Below are 22,831 nucleotides of genomic sequence, written 5' to 3' on the forward strand. Positions count from 1 at the left end.
TGCTCCTCAGTGTGCTTTAAGGCAGCCTCCTGCTAGTGTTAGTTTGACACCCTATTGGTAGTGTTTTGGAAGAGACAGTGGAGAGTTTCTCACCAATTTCTTTTCCGTGCTACCCTTGATTTGTAGATTTCTAGTGTCCTCAGTGAGTTGTATTTTTTCCAATCTATTTAGTCATTCATTGTGTGAAAGCTACTTCAATCCTTTGATCATCATTGTCCTTTTCTGAACATTTTACTGCAGCCTTTTTGGGATGCACAGACCAGAACGGCACAGAACATAGTAGATGCTGAACTACGGTGGTTTAATACAATGCCTCAACAATGTCTGCTTTTTTGTCAGTCGTAGAACTGATATTTCTGTAGATCTATCCACCATAGCTGCAAGTTCTCATACCAGAGTGATAAAAGTTGGCTGAGAGCCCATCTCTGGATGTGTAAAGCTAGGGTTGTTTCATGAGGACTTTGAGAAGTAGGATCTCACCCATACATATCACTTCATGTCTGCATCTCTTGAATGCTCTCTGCTCTTATCTCCTAGTCACAGAATGACAAGTGCTAATAACAAAATTTATGCAAATGAGCAACTGCTGCCTGTTTCTCAAACGTCAGCATTTGAATTTTAAGAGCTTATGTTAAATAATAGAGAACTGATTACTACCTGCACTCTGCCAGCATTCGTAAAGTTTCCTTACCAGCTGTCCCCCTCCAATATCTTTGCTCATGTGCCTTTGATATCCTGCACGTGTCACCATACACCACCGTCGTCTTTAGCTCTCTCCTCACAGCTTCAGTGTTTCCATGAATGTCTGCCTTCTCTCCGTATCACTTTTGGCTATAATGCAAAGCTTGCATATTACATGTGCCACCTTGTTCTCCCCTTCTCTCCCAGACCCTTTGCCTATTCACCCACCTCTTTTTTGTATCCAGTTAAAACCAGACAGTGAGTAAGAGGAAACTGGAGTCTTATCGTGCCATAGCTGTACAACCTCTGATGCTAGTTATCCTACCACTGCAATGGACATAATGAAAATATGGTAGAAATGAGCTTGGGAGAGGTTTCAAGAAGTCTTTTAGCTTACACCCTCGTCGTGGAACAGGATTGACCTTATTTAATCCATTCCTACCAGTTGCTTAGCATTTCTTCATGAAATAATAACAGAATGCACCAAAAGTAATTCTCCGTCTGTCCCATAATCCAAAATAGAGATACAGCATGTGGGAAATAGTTTGGGATATTGTAATCGGGACAGAATTTTTGGTTCTGTTTCTGTATTCTTTCCAGGTACCAAAATCAGTCTCAAGCACAGCCACTCTGTGTGTGTCACAGACTGATCTGAGATGCATAGTTCTCTCTTTCTGGGGAATCATAAATAAATCAACCAGAAATAATTGACGGTGGCTGTCCATTTAAAACTCAATCAATGCAAGCCTGAAAGTCTTTGTGACACTTTCTAAAAATGTCAGTTCCATTTCAGCCACAGAATCAATATGTTTATTTAAAGAGACTTTAAGAATAAAAAAAAAAGGACTTTGGTTTAAAGCAAAACTGAATGGAGAGGTAGGGCAAATCAGTGCATTTAGACTCAATATAAAGGTAATTAATTTATCCTCATAGGAGGAAAATAAAATTAGTATGTTTTTTGCTTATGAAGATAATTGTTTTTCCAGTCTGTTTCTGTTATCATGTCCCAAATAGAAAAAAAAAAAAAAACAAAACAAAACAAACCCAGCCTTTAAAAGGGTTAAGATCAATTATTGTTTTTTGCTGGGGGACAGACTGAATAGTAAATTCCCTTCTGTATGGCTTTTAAAATGTAATCTAAAATGGTGTTCTGATAATGGCATATGTCCTTATTACATTACAATACAAAATCATTATTTGTACCATGCTTGTCAGCTGTTAGTATACTCTTTGTGGACACTCAAGTAGTGTAATCACTTGCTTCTGTCTCAGGAATACAGTTTTAATCTGAAATTGTCCTCCTACAAAAAATGAATCTATGCAGTGTACAAATCACAAGGTCACTCCTAATGTCCATAAACACAGAACTCCCCAACCCTTCTCTTTTTTTCAAAAAATACTGAAAAATGCAACCAGCAAGAAGTGTTCTTGAGTCAGGCAGGAGGTAAAATTGTTTTTCTCTCTCTCACAAAATAAGATAAATATTTAATTCTCTGACAAATGAGAATGTTGAATGGTTTTAAATAATTGGTGCTCTCCCAAAATGCTTGCATTCATTTTCATGTGGTGCTGCACGTACACTGAGAGTGACAGCGTACCGAGGTTCCAGCTTCTCTGCATCCTAATCACATTATGTTCTGTTCTGCTGGTTCAGACATAGCTGGAAAAGTGTCTCAGGTGCTGACAGAGGCATATTAACTATGCATTTCTTTCACATCCCGAACGGTAGGAACATAATTCCGATTACTGGGGAGGAACATTCTTACAATAGCAGTGAATTTTGGCCTGCAGTTTCAAGAAGAGAACATTAGTACTTAAACCCTTGTTGCGGGACAAAAGGTATCATGTTTTCTTTGTCCCGGGAGCAGTTTCTGAAGGTCACAAGTTGGGGTGGAAAACCACTGATTCTCTCATCCCAGTAACCGATGTTGTCCTAGCTCAGGTGAATTAGTGGTTTCACATACTAGTCTTTAATAGGCTCTGGATGTCATTCCATTTGAGAGAGATCTCAGACATGTGGGAAGATTGAAGATTTGCATGTTACAGTTCACTTCATACAATAAACATGTGCCAGAGTGAAATTGAAACTGTGAACAGACTCGTTGGGAAAAGCAGAGACTCTCTACCTCAAGCAAGAATGCTCTTTAATTTTCCTACCTGTTTAATTTTGCTATACACATATTGATCTTTACATGATAAACATGCAGAAGACATCTTTCAAGCCATGAGAGCAGACTCCCAGGTAGTGTAAATCGTTACAGGGCCTGGAGCAGATTTAGTCCTCCAGGTGTTATTAGTGCTAGTTAAGATTAACATGCATAAAACTTGTGACTTTACTTCTTGTGTCAGCTGAGGTGCTGATACATTTTTCCAAGCTCCACTGATCACAGAGTCGTCTACATTGGATAATGATTGTTAGCAATGTGATGGTTGTTGATAAATCAACAGTGTGCTGTCCATTGACCTGAGGTACCATATATTTTTGTCAGGATTGTAATTTTCAATGTTTTATGCTTTCCATCTTCTCTTTTGGGCTTCTGCGATAGGAAGCAAAGCTCTTGCTCTTCTTCCTCCAGAACTCCAGAATGTCCGAACAATTTAATCTTTCATCTGAAACTAAATGAAAATCAAAGTAGATTTTTGGTATTGGCTATTATTATCAACCCATATGCATATAACACACTAGGAAAGTTAGCTCTCACCTGTAATTCAGGTGGCACTCATGACTGCAGATTCATTTCAATGGATGTTTTCTTCCCCATTTGTCACTTGTCACTGAAAAAGCTTCTCTAATAAGTGTGAGGACAAGTTGGCATTTTTGTTTGAAATCCTTGGCAAGGGGCAAAGAAATAAGCAAGGGTTGGTTTCAGCTCCTGCTTCCCTGCTGCAAAAGGCAGCTCCTGGCCAAAATACAAGCATATTGTCAGGATGTTGTGGGGAAGCTGGCAGTGCCATGGGTCATCCCGTGACTTGTCAAGCTTCTGTCTGTTCCTCCCTGCAGTACGACTTTGTGGAGCTCCTGGATGGCAGCCGGCTGATTGCGAGGGAGCAACGTAACCTGCTGGAATCAGAGCGAGCGGGGCGGCAGGCGAGGTCTGTCAGTCTGCACGAGGCAGGTTTTATCCAGTATTTGGATTCTGGCATCTGGCACCTGGCCTTTTATAACGATGGGAAAAATGCAGAGCAGGTGTCTTTTAATACCATAATTATAGGTAAGCATAATCTTCAAAGCTCTTACCAAATACTAGGCTCTGGTCAGATTTTTTAGGAATACAAGGATAGATTTTCGTAGTTAAGTTTTTTGAAGGTTTTTCCATTTATAGTGTTTCTTTTACTGCTCAGAATAAAACACAGAATATATATTTTAGTTACTTGATCTAAGGCATAGAGAAGGTATCTTCTTGTAAAAACGTGCTTGAAAGAAGGACACTGTTTTGAAGTATTTGTGAAATGGCACAGGGCTGGGTTTTAAGTATGGACCTCATATGGTTTTACCATTATAATTTGAGCCTTTTTGTTGGAATGTAGTGACCTAAGATACTAGAGGCACCAGCAACAGAAAATCACAACCAAATGTAAACACTTCTCTCAGAGCAAAAGCCTTCTGTCAGTTAGTAGTGGTTCAGATGACAGGTACTTCATGCAGTGGGTGTCTGTGAATTGTCTTTTTTTTTCCCTTTAGAGTCTGTGGTGGAATGCCCCCGAAATTGCCATGGTAACGGTGAATGTGTTTCTGGATCCTGCCATTGTTTTCCTGGTTTTCTGGGCCCTGATTGTTCCAGAGGTAAATCAACCCAATGCTTTTCTTGAGTCAGTTTAAGTGAACATAAAGACAAATACACTGGGAAGGCAGCTGGCCTCTGACTTGCTTCTTAGATGTTGTTCTTTATAAAGCTTTGGTGAAGAACTTGGTTTTAATCCTTCTGCCATGTTTTATTTCACAGCAGCCTGCCCGGTGCTGTGTAGTGGCAACGGGCAGTACTCCAAAGGACGCTGCCTGTGCTACAGTGGCTGGAAGGGCACCGAGTGTGACGTGCCTACAACTCAGTGCATCGATCCCCAGTGTGGGGGCCGGGGCATTTGCATCATGGGCTCTTGTGCCTGCAACTCCGGATACAAAGGAGAAAACTGTGAAGAAGGTAAATGAGTAAATATTTACCCCAGCACCTGCTGTTGTTGAACAGTTTTCCAGCTGGCACATCCAGCGCTATCGATTTTGCTAGATCTAGATCATATGCACTAACACTGTTTCTTAAAAAATAATTTTAGAATACTAAAAATCAAGTTTGGGAGTCACTAGGATCACTGAATTCTACAGAATTATTATACTTTATTTATTCTCGAGTAATCCCTGGGAAAATTCTTAGTAATGTTTAATATCATTTTGCTTGTCAGTATATTTTTGTTTATTTTTTCTGGCTGAGATCAACGAAGAAGAGATCACACAAAAAATAGATATTGGAATACAGAAAGACTTACTGAATTTTCACAGTATAGAATAAATCATTAATGTATTGCATTTGTTAGTGATCTTTTCCACCAACCATGTTGTGCAAAGTGCTGATTCAAATGCATCAGAGTGAAAAATGATGCTTCATTTTTGTATTCCAGAGATGAGTATAATAATATTTGTTCTGCTGTGCTGCAAAATGCAGTTCATTTTCCATTCTATTTTTTTAGGGAGTAAAAAGTGCCATTTTCTTCCTCAATCAAATTGATTTTATTGATCTCCACATACAAAGTAATGCAATTAAGTCTCTGGAATTAAATTTTCAGACCATTGACCCTGTAAGTGTAACATTTTATTGAGTCAAATTGCTAAATTAAATCTCGTCATCTAAAGCACGTTAAAGTGAATTAAAACAGATAGACAGTATGCAACTCATTTATTTCTGAAACAAGTTGAGGGTCCTGTACAGCTGTCAAAACTCAGTAGCAGTGAAGGGGGTCAATTGATACTGAGTCCTGCAGGGAATCTGACCAACGCTTGTTACACTGTGATTAGGCAGAACAGAGATCAGTTGCCCAAGACCCAAAGCCAGTCTTGTTGTAGTTCAGAAAAATTAGCAAACCTTGAAAGGTTCTCTGTTAACTCAATGGTAGCCTGTAAATGTCTTGGTGTCAGTTATGTGCACACACAAATTTCACAATACCAGTAAGTGATGTGGGAGCGAGGGGTTTTTCCAAAGAAAATTGCTGCCATGCAATTAGTGACGATAAAGAGTGATTTGCCTTATAGCCAGAGAAGCAATACTGGCACCAAGATGCCTTGGCCCACTCTGTCTTTTCCTCACTCATTGCAGTGAAACAAAGGTGAACTTCTCAGCTTCAGCCTACTAATGTTTACTTTTAAGATGAGTGCAATGTTGCTTGATTCACAATGTCTTAAAATATGGATTAAGCCCAGAAGTGCCGTAAGCATCTAGAGGCTGATTACTGGTTTTAGAAATGTCAAGTTTAAGCTGACCTTTCTCATCTTCCTGCAGCGGATTGCTTGGACCCAGCCTGCTCCAGCCACGGCATGTGCATCCACGGCGAGTGCCACTGCAACCCAGGCTGGGGTGGCAACAACTGTGAAATCCTGAAGACGATGTGCCCTGACCAGTGCTCTGGTCACGGCACCTACCTTCAAGAGAGTGGTACCTGCACCTGCGACCCCAACTGGACAGGTCCAGATTGCTCTAACGGTAAGGGTTATAAGTAATTTTGTAAAATGATGACATCTTGAATAGCAGCATTTTAATGGCATTATTGTGTTAGGATCTGACCTGCTGAGCTGATGGAAGTCTTTGAGTTCACTGCAGTATAAAATGTGAATTGGTTCAAAGATTCAAAATAATTAATGAATTTTAAGTACTTCAAAATCAATGTATTTTTGGTATCTTTTAGCTGCATTCACCTGGTAACTTCAGGTACTTCACATGCAAGTACAGAATGTTCTTTGTGTGATATGTGGATCTAAGTATCATCTCGGCTAATACATCTATTTAGAAACTTAAAACTACACTAGTGAAGCTAGAGACAGTCGTATTTTTAAAATCCCTCCAGCTGATTGGAGGTATTTTTCTTGAAAAACAGACAGTGTTCTAACTTGAAGGCAAAGGGGATGCAAGAATGAATCCTAAACAGCTTTTGTGAAAGCACACAGGCTGCCAGGCTGGAAGGAGTTGGTAGGAGTGAAGAAGCAGAGGGATTTCTTGAAGTCTGAAACTGAGCTTATTAAAACCATAATCTGAGCTTAGAAACAAAAGGAGAAAATGACTGGAGGGACTATCACAGAGAGCAGAATCTAAATATTTTTAAAGTATGACAGCAGCCTTTTGACAAGTACAAGTTTTTAGAGTATTCTTCGGTAGCCACGTATCAAAAGAGAAATCATGTCTAACTGTGAGACATATATTTGTCTACAACAGTTCATCTAACTACTCACATGATTTTGTTAATGAAAACAGAACACATGGGCTAGCTGGGTTTATGCCAGCTTATGAATAAATATAACTTTTTCATGAGGTACCATCTTTTTAAAACAAATGTACTTCCTGACCAGTATCTGTGATACTCCATAATGGTTTATGCATATGAGAGTGATAGGACAGAGTTCCAAACATTCAAGAAAAAGTGACAGAGAGAAGAAAGTGTTGTCTTCTGTTAGGTTTGTATAGAAGAAAAAAAAATACTTCTTTCAACATTTCTAGCACTAAAAAGGGCTGTTTGTGAGAGACCCTTTCTAGTTCTCAGGCAAAACATGGATCCTCTATTTCTGGACACAGTGTCCTCTATGCTATTTTTGATGATTCAGTTACGTTCCATCTTTTGCTTATGTTTCAATGAATGATTGGTCATTGAAATAACATGAAATATTTCTGATCTTCACAAATATTTCAAATGTGTCAAACTCACAAAAGAACTTTGTGAAAATAAGCAGACTATTTGCTGAAGTCGTGCAAAATGACCTTCAGTGTGGTACACTAAAAAAGTATATCTTACCCATAAACATTTTGTTAAAACTGCTAGAAGAAAAAAAGAATGAGTTATTTCCATCAGAGGGGTTTATAGGTTTGAAATCAGCAGCTTTCCTCTGTCTTCATCAGCGGTTTGTCCGTTAATTACCCTTCAATTCCACTTCAATTAAATTAACTCTAATTAATAAGTTCATTACAAAGATTGACGCACCTTGCTCAAAGCTAGTGTGCTAAAAGCTGATAAACACCTTTACCCTAATGAAAAATTGATTAGATTGAAGAGAAATAAACTTTTCTTTCTTGGAGCTGCATTGATGTTTTGTGACTCTAAAGTTAATCAAACTATCTTGCATCTCTTTAATCAAAAATTTAATTCAAAGTAGATATAAAATGCTGTATAGGAGGAAAAAAAAAAAAAGGAAGGAGGAAATTCCAGCTGTTCTTCTCCATAAAGGTTTTAGGCTGTTTCTTCTGGGAAATACTACAGCTCCTTGATATTGAGTTTAATGTTCCACAGCACTTTGAGACAGGGGGTTATATTCTGGGGGAAGAAAAACACTGCTGAATGGGAAACTGGAAACCTTTCTTGCGCTAAGCCTTCTTTCTTTTGCTGTTGAAAATAATTTCAGTCTTTTTATGACTGAGCTGTTTGTTGTCTTTCACAAGAAAACAAAAATTAAATATAGTACTTCTGTGAACCAGTTCGTGGTTACAGCCAGCTGTATGCCAAGGAACTAAAGTCGTCCCTCAGGCTGTATTGTATCTCCTCTTGTTTTTCTGTTTGCTTAGCAGAAGTAAAGTTTGCTGGAGTCTGACTAAATGAACCAAAACTGTAAATGCAAAATCTGGCAGTTTAAATTATCGTCTTGTATTAGCTGAGACTTAACATGCGTTGTTTGGCCTCTGACTACCTTTGGCTGTTAACATATTTGTCAATTATTCTATCAGTTACAAGATCCTGTTACTATATGTAAATGACAAGTTAAATTGCTGTATGTTGATTTTTTTTTTTAACAATCTATTATTTAAAACAGACTGTTCATAGCTGTCACTGGTACAAATTTACTCAAAGTAGGAGAGAATAATCTTCTATATTTAACAGATGTGTCAGTATGTCAGCATAGTACTAATTTGTCTCACTAAGGCTGATTCTTTGTAATGAAAAAATGTGTCAGAAATGGCACATTTTTAACTCTGAAAGAAAACAGGGAGCAGGGTAGGGAGGGGAAACCTTGTTAAAATGAACTTTCATTAGTGCTAAATTTTCACTCACAACACAGTGACCTAGATATATGGTGCATTTAGTCACTAGGAGTACACTGTAAGTTCTAGTAGATCTAAGTACCATATAATCTAACTTACAAAGGGTTACTCTTAAGACATATGTGATCACAAAAAGTGTGACTGAAAATTACTCAGAGCTAGTGGAAGAGCTGTGGACACTTAGCACCACTAAGTCTGATAGATAATTAAGTGAATGTTAGCGTAGAGGTAAAACTGTACTCCATATTCTGTTGGGTACTACCTGAAAATACCTTTCACAGTAAATTCCTTTGATTTAATTTTCAAAGATTTTGCCTTTCTTATTCTTCACATGTTGAATTAAAATGTAGCACTGCTAATTAATGCATACCCTCTCTCTCCTGTGTGCACTCTTTGCCTTCTTTTCTCCCCCTCTCTCCTCTCCAATCCAGAAATCTGTTCGGTGGACTGCGGCACACATGGCGTCTGCATGGGTGGCACGTGTCGCTGCGAGGAAGGCTGGACGGGCACAGCCTGCAACCAGAGAGCCTGCCATCCCCGCTGCACGGAGCATGGCACCTGTAAAGATGGGAAGTGTGAATGTAGCCAGGGATGGAACGGAGAGCACTGTACCATTGGTAGGCTGGCTATGCTTTACCCTGTCTTCGCTCCAAAATTCAAACAGCCAGCACCACTGGCCACATCTGAATTAGTGTGTTACTTTGAAGCTTACTTCTTCGAACAGAATATTTGCACGTGTCAGTCTGTGTGAAGGAGCTGATATTTTAAGAGAGGAAATGGTTATATAATGGCTCATCAGTTCCTCATACCTAGTTTGCCATGAAAAGCAGGTGGAAGTAATTCCTTTTCAATCTTTAACTGCCTTTTGCTGAGGGGGAGGTTAGTTTTATTTTCGACTGTATATATGTTATTTGATTTGTGCTTTTCTGTTTTTATGTGATAGCTTTATGTCTTTCAGAAATGGAGCTTCCTGTTGTTTTTATTTTTTTTTCTTTTATGGAGAAGAAGCTCTAAAAAGTAACTTGCCTAGACAAAAATGTCACTTCCATCTTGTAATAAATGTGATCTAGCTGCCCAAAATGATCTTCTTGTCAACATAATGCTCTATTTTAGAATTTCATCAAATTTCTTACATGTAAATAATTCAACAGCAGTTTAATACAGCTGATTGAGAAGAAACGATCATTGTTACAGTTTCTGTGTTTCTGTAATCAAGTTAATACTACCACCTGGAAACCTTTGGAAATGACTGTGCCTTTATCAATGGAGCTTTGCTTACTCAGTTATTTGCAGTTCCTGGGTCCCATATACAGCAGGATATCCCTCTCCTCCACTGCACGGGGCTTGATGATGAGCTAGCATGAGACATTATGCATGAAAATAAGGGGACTAGGAAAAAGCGGAGGAGGAGTAGCCAAAAGGTTTATCATTTTTATATTGATTTTTTTTTTTTTAATAGCTGTAGTGCTAAGGAATTCCCTTCCTCTCTAATCTCCCTTTGTGCAAGACGTTACAGGTCTGTAACTCAGGAGGGCAGTCCTATCCGAATAATTTTTGTCTCAGCATAACCACAGAGATACTATTGCGTGACAAGAGGTACGAAGCATAGATAAAGGAACTGGCAATGGTCTAACTGTAAGAGGTTACTAGCTTGTGCTTAGTTGTGTGGGGAGCATTGAACAAAGCTCAGCAAAGGCTGTGACAGGAGTAATAACGTGGCTCTGCAGGTGTTTGTGGGGCACATCTCCCAGGTGTGAGAAGCATCATGGCTAAGCACTTAGATATGGATTGCATAGAGAAAGGAAGAGGTAGCCACAGGCCGGACAAAGGCAAAAGTGACATTGGGTGATGGGGAGATCATGGATAATCTGAATAGTGAAAAGAAATTCCAATAAGTAAAAAAAACCCCTAGTTTTATGTTTGGAGAGATGAATGAGAGTCAGTTAAAAGAGGTGATGCAGCCAAAGCAAGAGGACAGGACAGTAGGTCTAATAGCAGTAGGGCTGATGGATGTGAATATAGCATGGTTTGATTTTACCACAAACTAAAAAGAGGCTGGAGAATTTTAACTTTTATGGATGTTTTGGAAGGGCTGTAACTCCAAATGTGTTAGCACAGCTAAGCCATTGCTGGGGCATGAGTACCTAGAAAATAGTAAAACTCAAGGCGCGTTCCCAAGTAGTTTTCAGCTCTTGGGAGGCGGAGTGGCCGTGCTGTGCTTGGTGGTCATGGGAAACAGTGATGTGAGCTTTGAGGGCAGAGGAAACGAGGGCCTGTTAGAGCTGTCTCAACTGATATCCACATCATTGCACCAGGAAGGTGAGGCAAGGGTTTATTTTGTAGAAGGGAGTCAGGTGTGAAGTAGTAAGATTAGTTTGTGAATTTTTTTTTTACAGAAATCACAGTCGATTTCTTTTTTTGTTTACTAATGAGATTGCTGAGACAGATATGGGAGAGGGAACCAAGGTGCATCTGCAGAATCCCAGGGAGAATCGGTAGGGTTAACATTTTTGAGGAGCTTCCAGAAAACATGCTGACAAAGAGAGTAGAGAGATGGGGAGAGAACTGCTTTCTGAACAATAAAATAAAGTCAATCTTTAGAACTAGGATAAAGCCTTTTCCTTGACCGCTTTAACTTGCCAACGAGCAATTACTCAGCAGATCGCTCTACTGTTGGTCTCACTGACCTTGGCAGCATTTCAAGGGTTGTAGTTATACATGGATGAACTGCTCTTGAACAATTTTTTCCAACATATTAAGCACAAACAAGCTTTTCCTCAGCACTGGGCAAGCAGGTCTGTCTTCTCACCTGTTTATTCTTTAAATGGGTGTTTACTTTGCAGCTGCTGCTGTAAAGATAGTTTGATTTGTTTATATTGCCCTTACAGCCTTCAAGACAAGTAACAAGGTACAGGCTTTAGCCTGCTGTTATATTTATTTTTCTTAGAGCTGTTTTATTCAGGAGCCCAGTGTTGTGGAGAAACCAGGTCATTTTACTGCTCGTTTCCAAGAGTGTTTCTACTTAGTGGGGTAAAAATTGCTGCTTCCTCAGCTTGGTAAATGAAGAGTCAAATTGCCTTTCTCTTACCTGCCCTAGAGTAGATAGTAGCTCTTTCTGAGCAATAAATTTCAAAACAAAAGGGACGTCAGAATGTTTCTCCATGCAAACCAGTTTTTTATTGTCACCCTCCATTTATAACCCATGTATTTTTATGCTTCTTACAGTTCTCAACTTGGTAGCAGAATATTTACGTAGTTTGTGTTACGCATATGAAAGATGCACACTCTCCCTTTAGATGTCTAAAAGTAACAATTGCATCCTTCTTATTTCTACAAGTATCAACCATTTCGCTGCAGTAGTGTGAAGTATTTTAGAAATGCAGATGTATTTGTTTCTTGCAGCTATTAGCTGGAAGTCACATGAAGTGCAATAGCCTAAATTTACAGCTTCTTTGGGAAAGGAATAGTCCAAAGAAACTGTAAATTTTAAGGACAATGCGCTTTAATTCACTTTTTGGGAAAGGAATAGCCCAGCAGATCTCTAGCTGGATACGCAAAATGGGGTAGATGTGTATGCATTAATCACAGAGGTGCTAAGTGGAACGTGTACTGAATCATCTAAATCCGTAACTCATTTGATCAAAGAGATTATGGTATTTTTGTGAAGCATGAATGCCGTTTAAAATTATAAAAATGTTTTGCACCTCAACTAACGATTTCTATGTATTTCTAAATGCTGACTATCTGTCCACCCTCACTTTCAGTTAGGCCGCTGTTAGTACTGTTAGTTGACATGTGTTGAAGAGTAGAAAGAAGGAAAAAACAAACCTATCTCCTTAATTAAAACAAGGTAGTCCTTAGGTTTTTTTCCTTTCTAATATCTTTTAAACCTTGAATTGCTTCCTGAGTTGTGCCAATTTTTATGTATACTTCAAGATACTCAAATAGGAGTTTGACCAAAGGAAGTCCTAATTGCTCTAAACTTCCAGAGACTTTATTATTGTTATTATTATTATTATTATTTCAATACTTCAGGACACTGGAAAGCAAAGTCATAGGTGACTGCAAAGGTTTGCTTTTTTGTTCAGAAAAAATTTAGACATCTGCTTACCTGTGTTAAGCATCAGTGTTTCCTTAAGGCTGAGGATCGCAAGACTGGAATTGGGAAATAATATACATATATATTTTGTATACTTTTGATTTGTGAAAGAGAACAGAATAGACTAAATAAAGCAGGGATTTTTTCTTTTCTTGAAGCAATGTGTGTAGTAAGGTGGACAAGATTGTTTTGGCTAACGTGGTAAACCTGATGTGTGCTGCTGATATCCCCTGTTCCGTTATGCATCCCTGGCACAGGGTAGCTCCAGCTTCAGTGCCTCACCTGATGTGGGCCACACTTGTGTGTCATTGCCTTTGCTCGGAACGTGTATTTCCAAAGACTGAGATCAAAGATGTTCAGCAGACAACTACATACTCAGTGTTGTGATAAAATGAATATAGTAAGAATCAACAAAACTCAAGATTTCTTGCTGTTGTTTAGCATCTTATGTGTTTGAACTAAACACTGGCGATGTACATTTCAAAGAGTGAACAATTCAAGGCATCTAAATTACTTACTGTCTTTTACCTCCTGAGAATTATAATGTTTTACCATTTCCTGTATCCACATGAGAGCAGGTTAAATCAGCAGTTTACTGCAAAGCTATGGAAAATCTGTCAATTGTTTATTTGGTCTGGGCGTAACATCCATGGGTCTGAGGTGAACATCCATATACTATTTTGTGAAGCTCAACCTGCATCTCAATGTGATACAAGATCGCACATGCACAGCTGGTGCCCTGGTGATAGCCTGGATGAAAATTTGCTCCGTAATTACGTTTTCATAACGCAGTTGTGCAAAAAAATGTTTTTGTTTCTTCTCTGTCGTGGCCTGCAATGAGTTCAGTGAGCCTCTCCTATCTGAGTAGTTGTTTTGTGAGATTGGAATAGATATTATTTCAGAAAGTCTATTATTTTTTGCGATATAACTGGCAAGTACCATGAGTAAATTAAGTAACTGTCATAGGAAGCCCATAAATATGAATACTTTTCCAGCTGCTTTTCCATTAAACTCTGTTAGCTGAATGAAATTAGTAAATAATTATGTTGGTGGGGAATCTGCTGTATCCATGTGCTGTGTAACATCTCAGTTTTACAATGCAGCTTAATTTTCACTATAGACCAAATTAGTTCTAGAGTAATCTAAATTGCAAATTGGCCAATTTGCATTAAAACTATGCCTTCTTGTTCAGATTTGTCAACACCTCTTTTTTAAAAAGTCTTTAACATTAAGTATGGGTGGGTAAGACCATCTGTTTATGGAGCTTGCCTGCAGCTCCATTACTTAACACGCGACAGGTTACAGCTGTTTAATTGTTATCGTGTTGAACAATTATCTTTCAGTCCAAAATTAATATTTATATATGTATGCATGGAAAGCACGTCATTAAACATAAGTGATCTAGATGTGGATTAATGTCATTAAGCATTCATATTAATCCCTCAGGAGGGCTAAAGTTAGCATCGTGGTACTTCTATGCTACTTTTGAGTGCTGTGTGATGCTACTTTACTGGGTACACAGAACTGAAATCCAAATCCAATAGTGGTCTACTGTAGAAGCATATAGCTTGTAATATGTTTGTACACCAGTAAGAGTTGGGATTTAATGGGTTTATCTTCTAAGAATTTCCCCTAAAATTTAATTGAGAAAAAAATAACAAGAGACAGCAAAGTATTTATTTTAACCTTTTTCTTTATGTTAAGTGACATTAAAACTAATCAAACAAAAAAAAATTTCTTCAGCAAGACACTTCCAGTTTCATCTATTCTAGCTAGAAAAACAGGAAAATAATCTGGTTTAGATTTTCAGAATTAAAAAAAACATAAATAACATCTAGAACACTCTTCCGTAAGTGCATTTCCGCTAGTACAGACTCTGTCTGACTACCGATTAAACGAGTTTTCTGCTTAGGGACAAACATGACGGCATTTGTGTGCTGGTTTTCTATGTGACCATGAGCAGTGGAAGATCAGAAGAACTGCAAGTGTTGAGGAATGCTAAGTAATCTCCTCCACTAAGTTGTGTGGTCTGCACCTGCCCTCTTCAACACGTCTTTAGCTTAGGGCTCCTTATATTACAGATTTCAAAAATGACTGCAGGGAAGTGACACTTTATCTCTTTTTAAATCAGAGAGCAGGTCAAGGCAAACGTGTTCCTCCTGTTAATTAAAGGAAGTACTTATAGAAAACTTGGTATTGCTATATGTCATTACACTATATATTTTTGCAGTATGGGCTTGACAAAGTAAGTCATGGACCAATTTGAGGGCTTGATTGATCTTCTTCACATTTGCAAGTTAGAGGGAGAGCAGCGTGAATATCTGGCGTTATGATGACCACTATCATTTTAATACTGATGCTAAGTTGCCAAGCGCGGCTTACTTTTCTCCAAAGTTTAAATTATCGAGAATTTTTACATTTTGTAGTGTTTTAGTATGTCAGGTATTTAATCCACCGTAATGCATTCATGCCAAGAATTCTTCATAAATTTTAAGATTCTTTTGAGATTTTAGAATTTTGATCAGGATGAAATTTTTGTCTTTCAGTGAGAATAATTACTGCTGTATTAATATATTCTGTAATTATCAAAATTCCTAAATTTATGTTTTTCCTTAGTTTTGAGTTTATGGAATTATACCTCAGTACAAATTTAATCTTGAAAGTAAGATTCTATCTGAATGAAGGTATGTCTTTGGATATTCAGTTTATTCCCAGATAAAATTAACCAAAGATTCAGAACTAATTACATCAAATATCAATTAGTTCACCATAGTATTGTGGGTGAAATCCTACTTTCAAAACACCTGACTACATTTGAGTTGGGATTTTACCACAATATTTATACCTATACCCTCAAAGCAAAAACTTCATGGAAAAGAGAAGATTACTTTCTTGCACCCAGCAGACAGATAACCACATTTTAACAAGATTTCACTAAATTTAGTGCAAATATGGTTTTGAACTTTCTTGTATCTGAAGAGCCTGTTATTAATTTGCCAGACCAAGCTTTCAATATGCAAAATATTTGTATGTTAAACTGTAAAAATACTCAATTATCAGGTAAATTTAAGACAATGTGTGTATTTCTGAAGCTGTGAAAAAAAGTGAATTATTGGTCAGACCTTAACACAATGCTGCACCAAGTATCTCAAATACAAATTATCTGTTAGAATACTTTAAATTGCTAATTGGTTGATTTGCATTTAAATGAGGACCACATGTGAAGTTCAAGTTAGGCACATTTTCAGAAAACAGCAGAATCCTCTGAGATGTGAAGAATGTCAAAGCTTGTTGCAAACTTCTCTTGAGCTGAAGTGGCCAAAAAGTAAGTGCTTTTGTACATTGTATAGCTGCATGCTGGTCAGACACATTCTGAAAGTACTTCCAGGCAGGAAGAAAGATGGAAACAATAATGCTTCCTGTCCCATTCCATCGCCTGATAAGCTTTCAAGCCAAATTTATCTTTCATGCAGTTCTTAATGTGTTAGGGTTTTTCCTGCGTTTGAGGCAGGTCTTTGCAAGTTTGTCAGAGATCTCAAATAGGTATTTGGACTTTTTCAGCCTGTACATGGGGACAGTTTTAAATCCTTAATGGCGTATACTTTTTCTTCTAAATTCTCTTCTAGCTAAATAGATGTTAAATAGGAAACAATGCTGCTCGTGAACGTATCAGCAGTCCCAAACTTCCTATGTCTACTGTATCCTTAAAAGCAACTAAACCTTTTGTTCTAAGATACATGTGGCTTTCCACTAATAAGGATGAGAAATCTTACTTTATAGTAAAATCAGGATGCACAAAACAGAAGGATAGTGGGCTTAGTGCCTTTGTACATAAAAACCCATAAACGGTTGCTGCAAAGAACGGCTGCAGTTTTGGCAAGGGATAAATTCTAGTAAATTCATATCTCTTTGCAGAAATGTATGCAGCAGATATCTCTGCTGCAGGTCTACACAGGCGTTGGAGGAAAGTGCAGAACATATAAAGAAGGTATGATTTCAGGGTGAGGATTATGTTTTGGCCTATGTAAGGAGGAAAACAAAGAAGATTGCCTGAAACTATTATTCCATCCATGTGTTCTCCTTTACAAGAAGGGCAAGATGGGAATTTAGGAGTAAAGAAGTATCAAAAGGAAAGAGTGTTTGTAATCCTCCTCTCTTGGCAGCAATGCTCTGAACATATGGTATGTCTAAGACAAGGTTCTTACAAACTCAGAGGACGGATGCCGACCATGAGCTGCTTACACTGGAAGAACATGTGCTTTCAGTACTGTTCAGTGATGCATAGAGAGAATGACATTTGCAAATGATACCAAAGCCCGCTGCCCCCAAGCACTTTGGAAGACAGGACAAGAATTTAAAATTGCTTTAACAAATAGCACATGGTATGCAGAAAACTAAGATGCAATTCAAGAAATGCTGGGTTCCGTGCTTCAGCAAGAATAATCAACTGCACAAATTCAAGTTAGGAAGCAGCTCGCCAGGCAGAAGAGGCTCAGAAAAGGCTGTAGTGGATGATGAATTTGACACGAGTGAACGGCTCTGAAGACAGGCTAGAACAGCAGCTTTAAAGTTTTATGAATTCTGGACTCCTGGAAGTTTTCTGGTAGAGGTATGGAGCTCCTCAGAAACAGTATATGGATGTATGGCTTTTTTTAGTCTCTCTTTGAGAGGAAAAGGAGTTGCTTAAAGGAATCAATACACTATTCTCTTAAGTCTGCTGTGGGTAAGATAAGAAATACTGGGATTAAGTATCACAAGGGATATTTGTTCTTTTACATTAAAAAGATGTTTTAATTGCCAGGATATTTAAACTTTGGCTGGGGGGAAATGAGAGGACCTTAAGGGTGATGTGGTACCTAGGTCAGGAGAGGTAAACCACCGTGGACTGAATCTGGATCAGGTTAGAGGGGCCAGGCCAGAGCTGTTGACTCTGGTTTTTGTATCAGTTCCTCCAAAACAATCACAAAGACCTGTTTATACAAACTGCATTCTTCATAAAGTTTGCAATGAAACTCACAGAATTTCTCTTCCATTGCCAAATGTCTGTGAAATCACTGATAAAAATGTGTGCCTCATCCCCTGCCACTGCTTGGCTGTGCAGGGAGTAAGAAATAATGTTCGTAACACTTTGTTAGCACAAATGACAGAAGTGTACGTAGGTGGTTCATCTAAGCTTTCCTGTTGCTCACCATGAAAAAAAATGTAATGTCACAGAATGGAATCTCTCTTTTTTCGTTCCTTTTTTTCAATTTACTTTATGGGCATAGGACTTGAGAACTTTCAAATGCACAGAAAACATGTTAAAAGAACATTACTAAAGGTGCAAAGTCAAGAACATAAAGTTAGGAAGCAACAAGACAACACTGTTGTGTGTCATTATCTTTATATCATATAATAGAAGATATAAGCACATGTATATAGTTGTAATGAAAAATTTAATGCTGTCTTTAGCTACTTTTCCCTCTGCACCTGATGGACGTGATTTAAGAACATTGCAAGGCTGTGAAGGACTGTCTCATGCAGAAACTCCACTTAATTTGTGCCAGAGGCTGGTGCACGGAGTGATCTGCTGGTTGAGAATGATTTTGATAAACCAGATTCCATCCTTGCTTCTACCACGTGTTTTCTGTTAGTCATTCACAAAGCAAAGTTTAATAGAGTGTCCTCTGACCATTCTTCATTTTCTAGGGATCTGACTTGTTTGTGTGTGAATTGCCAAAATGCTTGTCTGTGTATGAAATCCTATATGATTATAATTATTCTGGAAAATCACATCCTAGGTGTTTGTAGCCAAATGGGTGGAGACTTTTTACTTTAATCTTTCTGTGCCTTAGTCAACCACCTGTGAAATGAGATAAGAATATGTTGTCTGCTCACACCAGTAGTGTGAAGATACTATACTAAATAGTGTTGATTTTAAGAGGAATATGATAGAAAAGTCTGTAAGAAAAGTTACTTCTCTGTTTAGGTTAGCGTGATGTGCCTGCTACCAGGGCATCAGCCGCTTGTTGCTCATGAGAGAATGAGTACTGAATGAGGGCTGCCAGTTCTGGGCATTGACTGAGGAAGGAGGGTATAAAAATTGCACAGGTAGGCATAAACCCAGCACTGCCTAAATTTGGGGTGTTTGACTTGGCCACTGTCATGGTAGTCCTGTACTGTGAGGAATTTTTGTTTGTCCTATGGATCATAAACAAAGGTTTGTACATACACATACAAATATTAAAAATTAATGAAAACATAAAGATATTAAAACCTGACTACAAATAAATGGACAAATGTATAGGAAGCTTAAGGTAAACAGTATAATGCCAACATAACACAGTTTGCTTACAGTTTTTCTGCCAAGAAATTAAGATGGCATTGTGACCTGTTACCTCCTGGGCTGACGCTTAGTGCCAAGTTCTGCGGAAGTGTGAACATGGCTGATGCAAGAGACGTTGTTCGCATCTTCCTGTAGATCTGCGTCTGGGAGCATGGAGTTTGTGTTAGCACAGGGATCTGTATGCAGTCGTTCCCCAGTGAGTGGAGATAACGTACGGAGCTCCGGGAGATGCGGAGAGTAAGCAAAGCTGAGCTCGCTAGAGCAGGACAGCTCTCTTCATTGGTCCTGCATACTGAAATTATTTCTTCATAGTTTGTTTGGGTTTTTTTTTCCCCCACCTTTGGCTCTCTTCTCTCTTTCTAATTTCTCCTTTTCTGTTTTCTTTTAGAGGGAGAGGCTGTAACACAGTAAGGAAGGGAGGCAGCTGATAGTATTAGCGGAGACAAGACAGGGGTTTGGGTCATGCTTTCAAGGTGGAGGAAGTAAAAAACCTTAAAAGTAGATGTTAATTTAGGCAGACCTTGATCAACATGGCTTTGGTCACATTCTTTTGTATTTTTGCTTCCTGTGTGGTGGTGCTATGAGGTCAAATTCTGCTCTTACAACAAAGTAATTCATGACTCCAGTGGAGCTGTTGTGAGTTGACACTGTAATGGGATCATATATACATTACAAAAAATATATGGCATATTGTATAGTGTACAGGTTACAAAGATTACAATGAGTGAAGACGTCTGGTGGAGGATAATGTGAACTAATAGAAATGTAAATTTGCTGTACAGTATTTAGAAGCGTGTCACCATTGCAGTCCTTTATGACAGAATAATCAGAATAAAGCAGTGTTGTAAGTACCAATTAAGGAACATCAAATCAATGGGTGTGTGACTCATGCTGATTTATACAGGAGCTGATTGGGATAAATGGGTTTAATATGGACTTTTATTCTGTGACTATTCTGTCATACCTGGAGGAAGTAGCATATGAATAATCTAAGGAAGACACTGACTTACATCTCTGATAGCAGAGACTATCAGATAGGAGACTAATGGGAGACATTACATTTTTTAAAAAGTCTGAGTTCTGACTGGTTGCAAAATATGCTGTGTTAAATGGGAATTTGCCTGACTTATCAGTTCTTTGTGAAATAAATTTGTCTGCCACATATTTTTATAAATATCCACAAGCATTGATAACACCATTTATATTTTATGTTGTATGAATTTTGAATGCCACTTGCATCTTCTTGGATTTTGACTATCCTAGAAAATGTACAAATTTTATATCTTCATTTTTGTTTTTCTTCATTCCATTCGGAGCTATATGAAGTCCCTCTACTCCTGGAAATAATGGCAAGATTTTAAATTTCGCAGTCTTAAACTCTGCAAGAAAGCCCTTGTAGGTATATTGTCTGGTCTATAATTAGACTTTTTAACTACTTAACATAATCCACATGTGCCAGATGTGTAAATATCTTGCTGAGGAGCACCTGCTGAGATGCTCCATCCTACTGAAATGCTCAAAATCCCACACAGAACTCTCTCTGTAGAGGGAAAAAGGCCTGCATTTTGTACTTCCACGCAGAGCTGGATTCATTCCTTTTTCAGCTGCAGAGCCACGAAGATAAGACAGCATGGCTAGTTGAACTTCACTGCAAAGCTGTACTATTTTTGGTCACTTGTTTAATGATTTTTGAGTCTTTTAGGATGCTGTACGTTAACCAGAATAGTTTCTAACGTTGTCCTTAATGTCCACTGACCATGAGTAAAAGGATTCTGGAAGGTAGAATTTGTTTTCCGAGCATTATAGTTTTATGGTCTGGAACTGACTTGTTATAAGACTACTGGATACGGGAAAAAAAAAAAAAAAAAAAAAACTTAAAAAGCATTTTCTTAATCCATTTTTTTTTTTTTAATGCAGATTGGATTTCTGAAAGGAAGTAGCATGTGGGGGCCTGGGATTGCAGGGACTATTTTCAGTTGCCTAGGAGGGGTTTTTTATGTTCTGTTTTGTTTCCTATCCCTACATTTGTAGAGGCATTTAATGTTTCACTGGTGGACAGATGCATTCTCCAGACAGAACTAATTGCTTTCATTTTATAGAATAAAGCTTGATTTTTTCCTCCACGCATACTACGCTGTGTTCCGAGAGCAGCTGTGTAGGAGCAAAGGGAATTACATTGGATGAGTAACAGAAGAATTTGATCCACCCTGAAATGCAGCTGTATCACTTTTCTTTTTGTTTGTGGTTAATGTGAAAAGCTACTTAGTTTGTTGCTGCTGTTCTAAATGTTCTGTAATTGATGTTTTCATCTTCTTACTTTGTCTCCTTTTAACCTTACCATTATAGAAAAAAAAAAAAACCACCCCACAGCTGTGCAGTGGACATCTGACACTTTCTTTGAGAGAGAGGGACTAGAAAGTTTCCACCTCTCAGTCGTAGCAGGGACTGTGGCTTCTGTGAGACTACATATCTCATCACCTCCCTCCTTGGTCTTGGGAAGGGTTTTTTTCTGTTCATCCAAACTGGAGGAAAGGCCATGGTTGGAAATGCCTTTCTTATCCATCCAATACACAAAGTTGAGGGATAATAGTAACTGACAGAGGACTTGCCAGACAGGGGCCATTATCAAGCAGGGGTTTAGAAAAGGTCAGATTTTGAAAGTAAGAGAGCCCATGATGGCTCTGTCGAGAGACATTGTCCACCACAAAAACGGGATTGATGCCAATATTGCTGACTCAGCTTGGTGTGTCCCCACTGCAATAGTCTGTAATATCCCATCACCTGATGCAGGTGGGTTTGGTAGCCTGTGATGTACCTGCCCTACTTGGTTTTGCTGTATGACATCAACCCCTTTAACACAACGGCAGTTGATGTCTGTTTCCTGAAAGTAAGGAGGAAGCATATAACCCATCTCTGCTGTGTTTCATGTGTTCCAAGTAGGACCTGCTGCTTTAAATCTGTCTTGTGCTCTGTCTGTTGTTCATCCATCTGCCTCCTCAGGTTTTTAATGAAATTTCAAGTGTCATAACTTATGAAAAAAAAAGTCTTACTATTATTGGATATACCATGTTATTTATTTTCATACATCTGCAGCCTAAGTTTAATTTTCACCCATTTTTCCAAATGAAATGGCTCACCACGCTACTAACACCACTACGCCCTCTTCCACTCCATATATATGATCTAACTTACTTTACATAATTGGTGTGTCTGCTTGGAAGAATAACGGTGGCTGAATTGAAGCAGAAGAAAACTGTTCCTTCTAAAAATCCTGTTAATCCAGTTGGAATTAAGATAGTGTGCTGGTTATGCTGTCACAGTCATACATGACCTGCAGATTAAAGATCTTCCAGTATGGTCAGTGTTTAAAGCTCATAAGCTAAGTAATTACTCTTACGTTGCATTGAAAATTGAGTTTTTTAACTAGCTTTGATTATATTTTTGTTACACGTAAAAATCAAAGCATGTGAAAAGAAGTCAGAAGAAAAATGTAGTCTCAGA

The 22,831-nt window shown here is 38.3% G+C and overlaps 1 protein-coding gene across 1 annotated transcript in view; it reads left to right on the forward strand.

The window, feature by feature from the left end:
* TENM3 (teneurin transmembrane protein 3) overlaps positions 1-22,831 on the forward strand; it is a 425,198-nt gene that overhangs the window by 332,152 nt on the left and 70,215 nt on the right. Inside the window, exons 10-14 of the mRNA XM_086747281.1 lie at positions 3,683-3,893; positions 4,364-4,465; positions 4,626-4,820; positions 6,168-6,368; positions 9,338-9,523. Of these exons, the coding sequence (XP_086603407.1) occupies positions 3,683-3,893; positions 4,364-4,465; positions 4,626-4,820; positions 6,168-6,368; positions 9,338-9,523 (895 nt within the window). The remainder of the gene's footprint in view (positions 1-3,682; positions 3,894-4,363; positions 4,466-4,625; positions 4,821-6,167; positions 6,369-9,337; positions 9,524-22,831) is intronic.

This window comes from Chlamydotis macqueenii, chromosome 4 (assembly GCF_036417535.1).
Source record: "Chlamydotis macqueenii isolate bChlMac1 chromosome 4, bChlMac1.mat, whole genome shotgun sequence".
In the NCBI taxonomy this organism is placed as follows: domain Eukaryota; kingdom Metazoa; phylum Chordata; class Aves; order Otidiformes; family Otididae; genus Chlamydotis; species Chlamydotis macqueenii.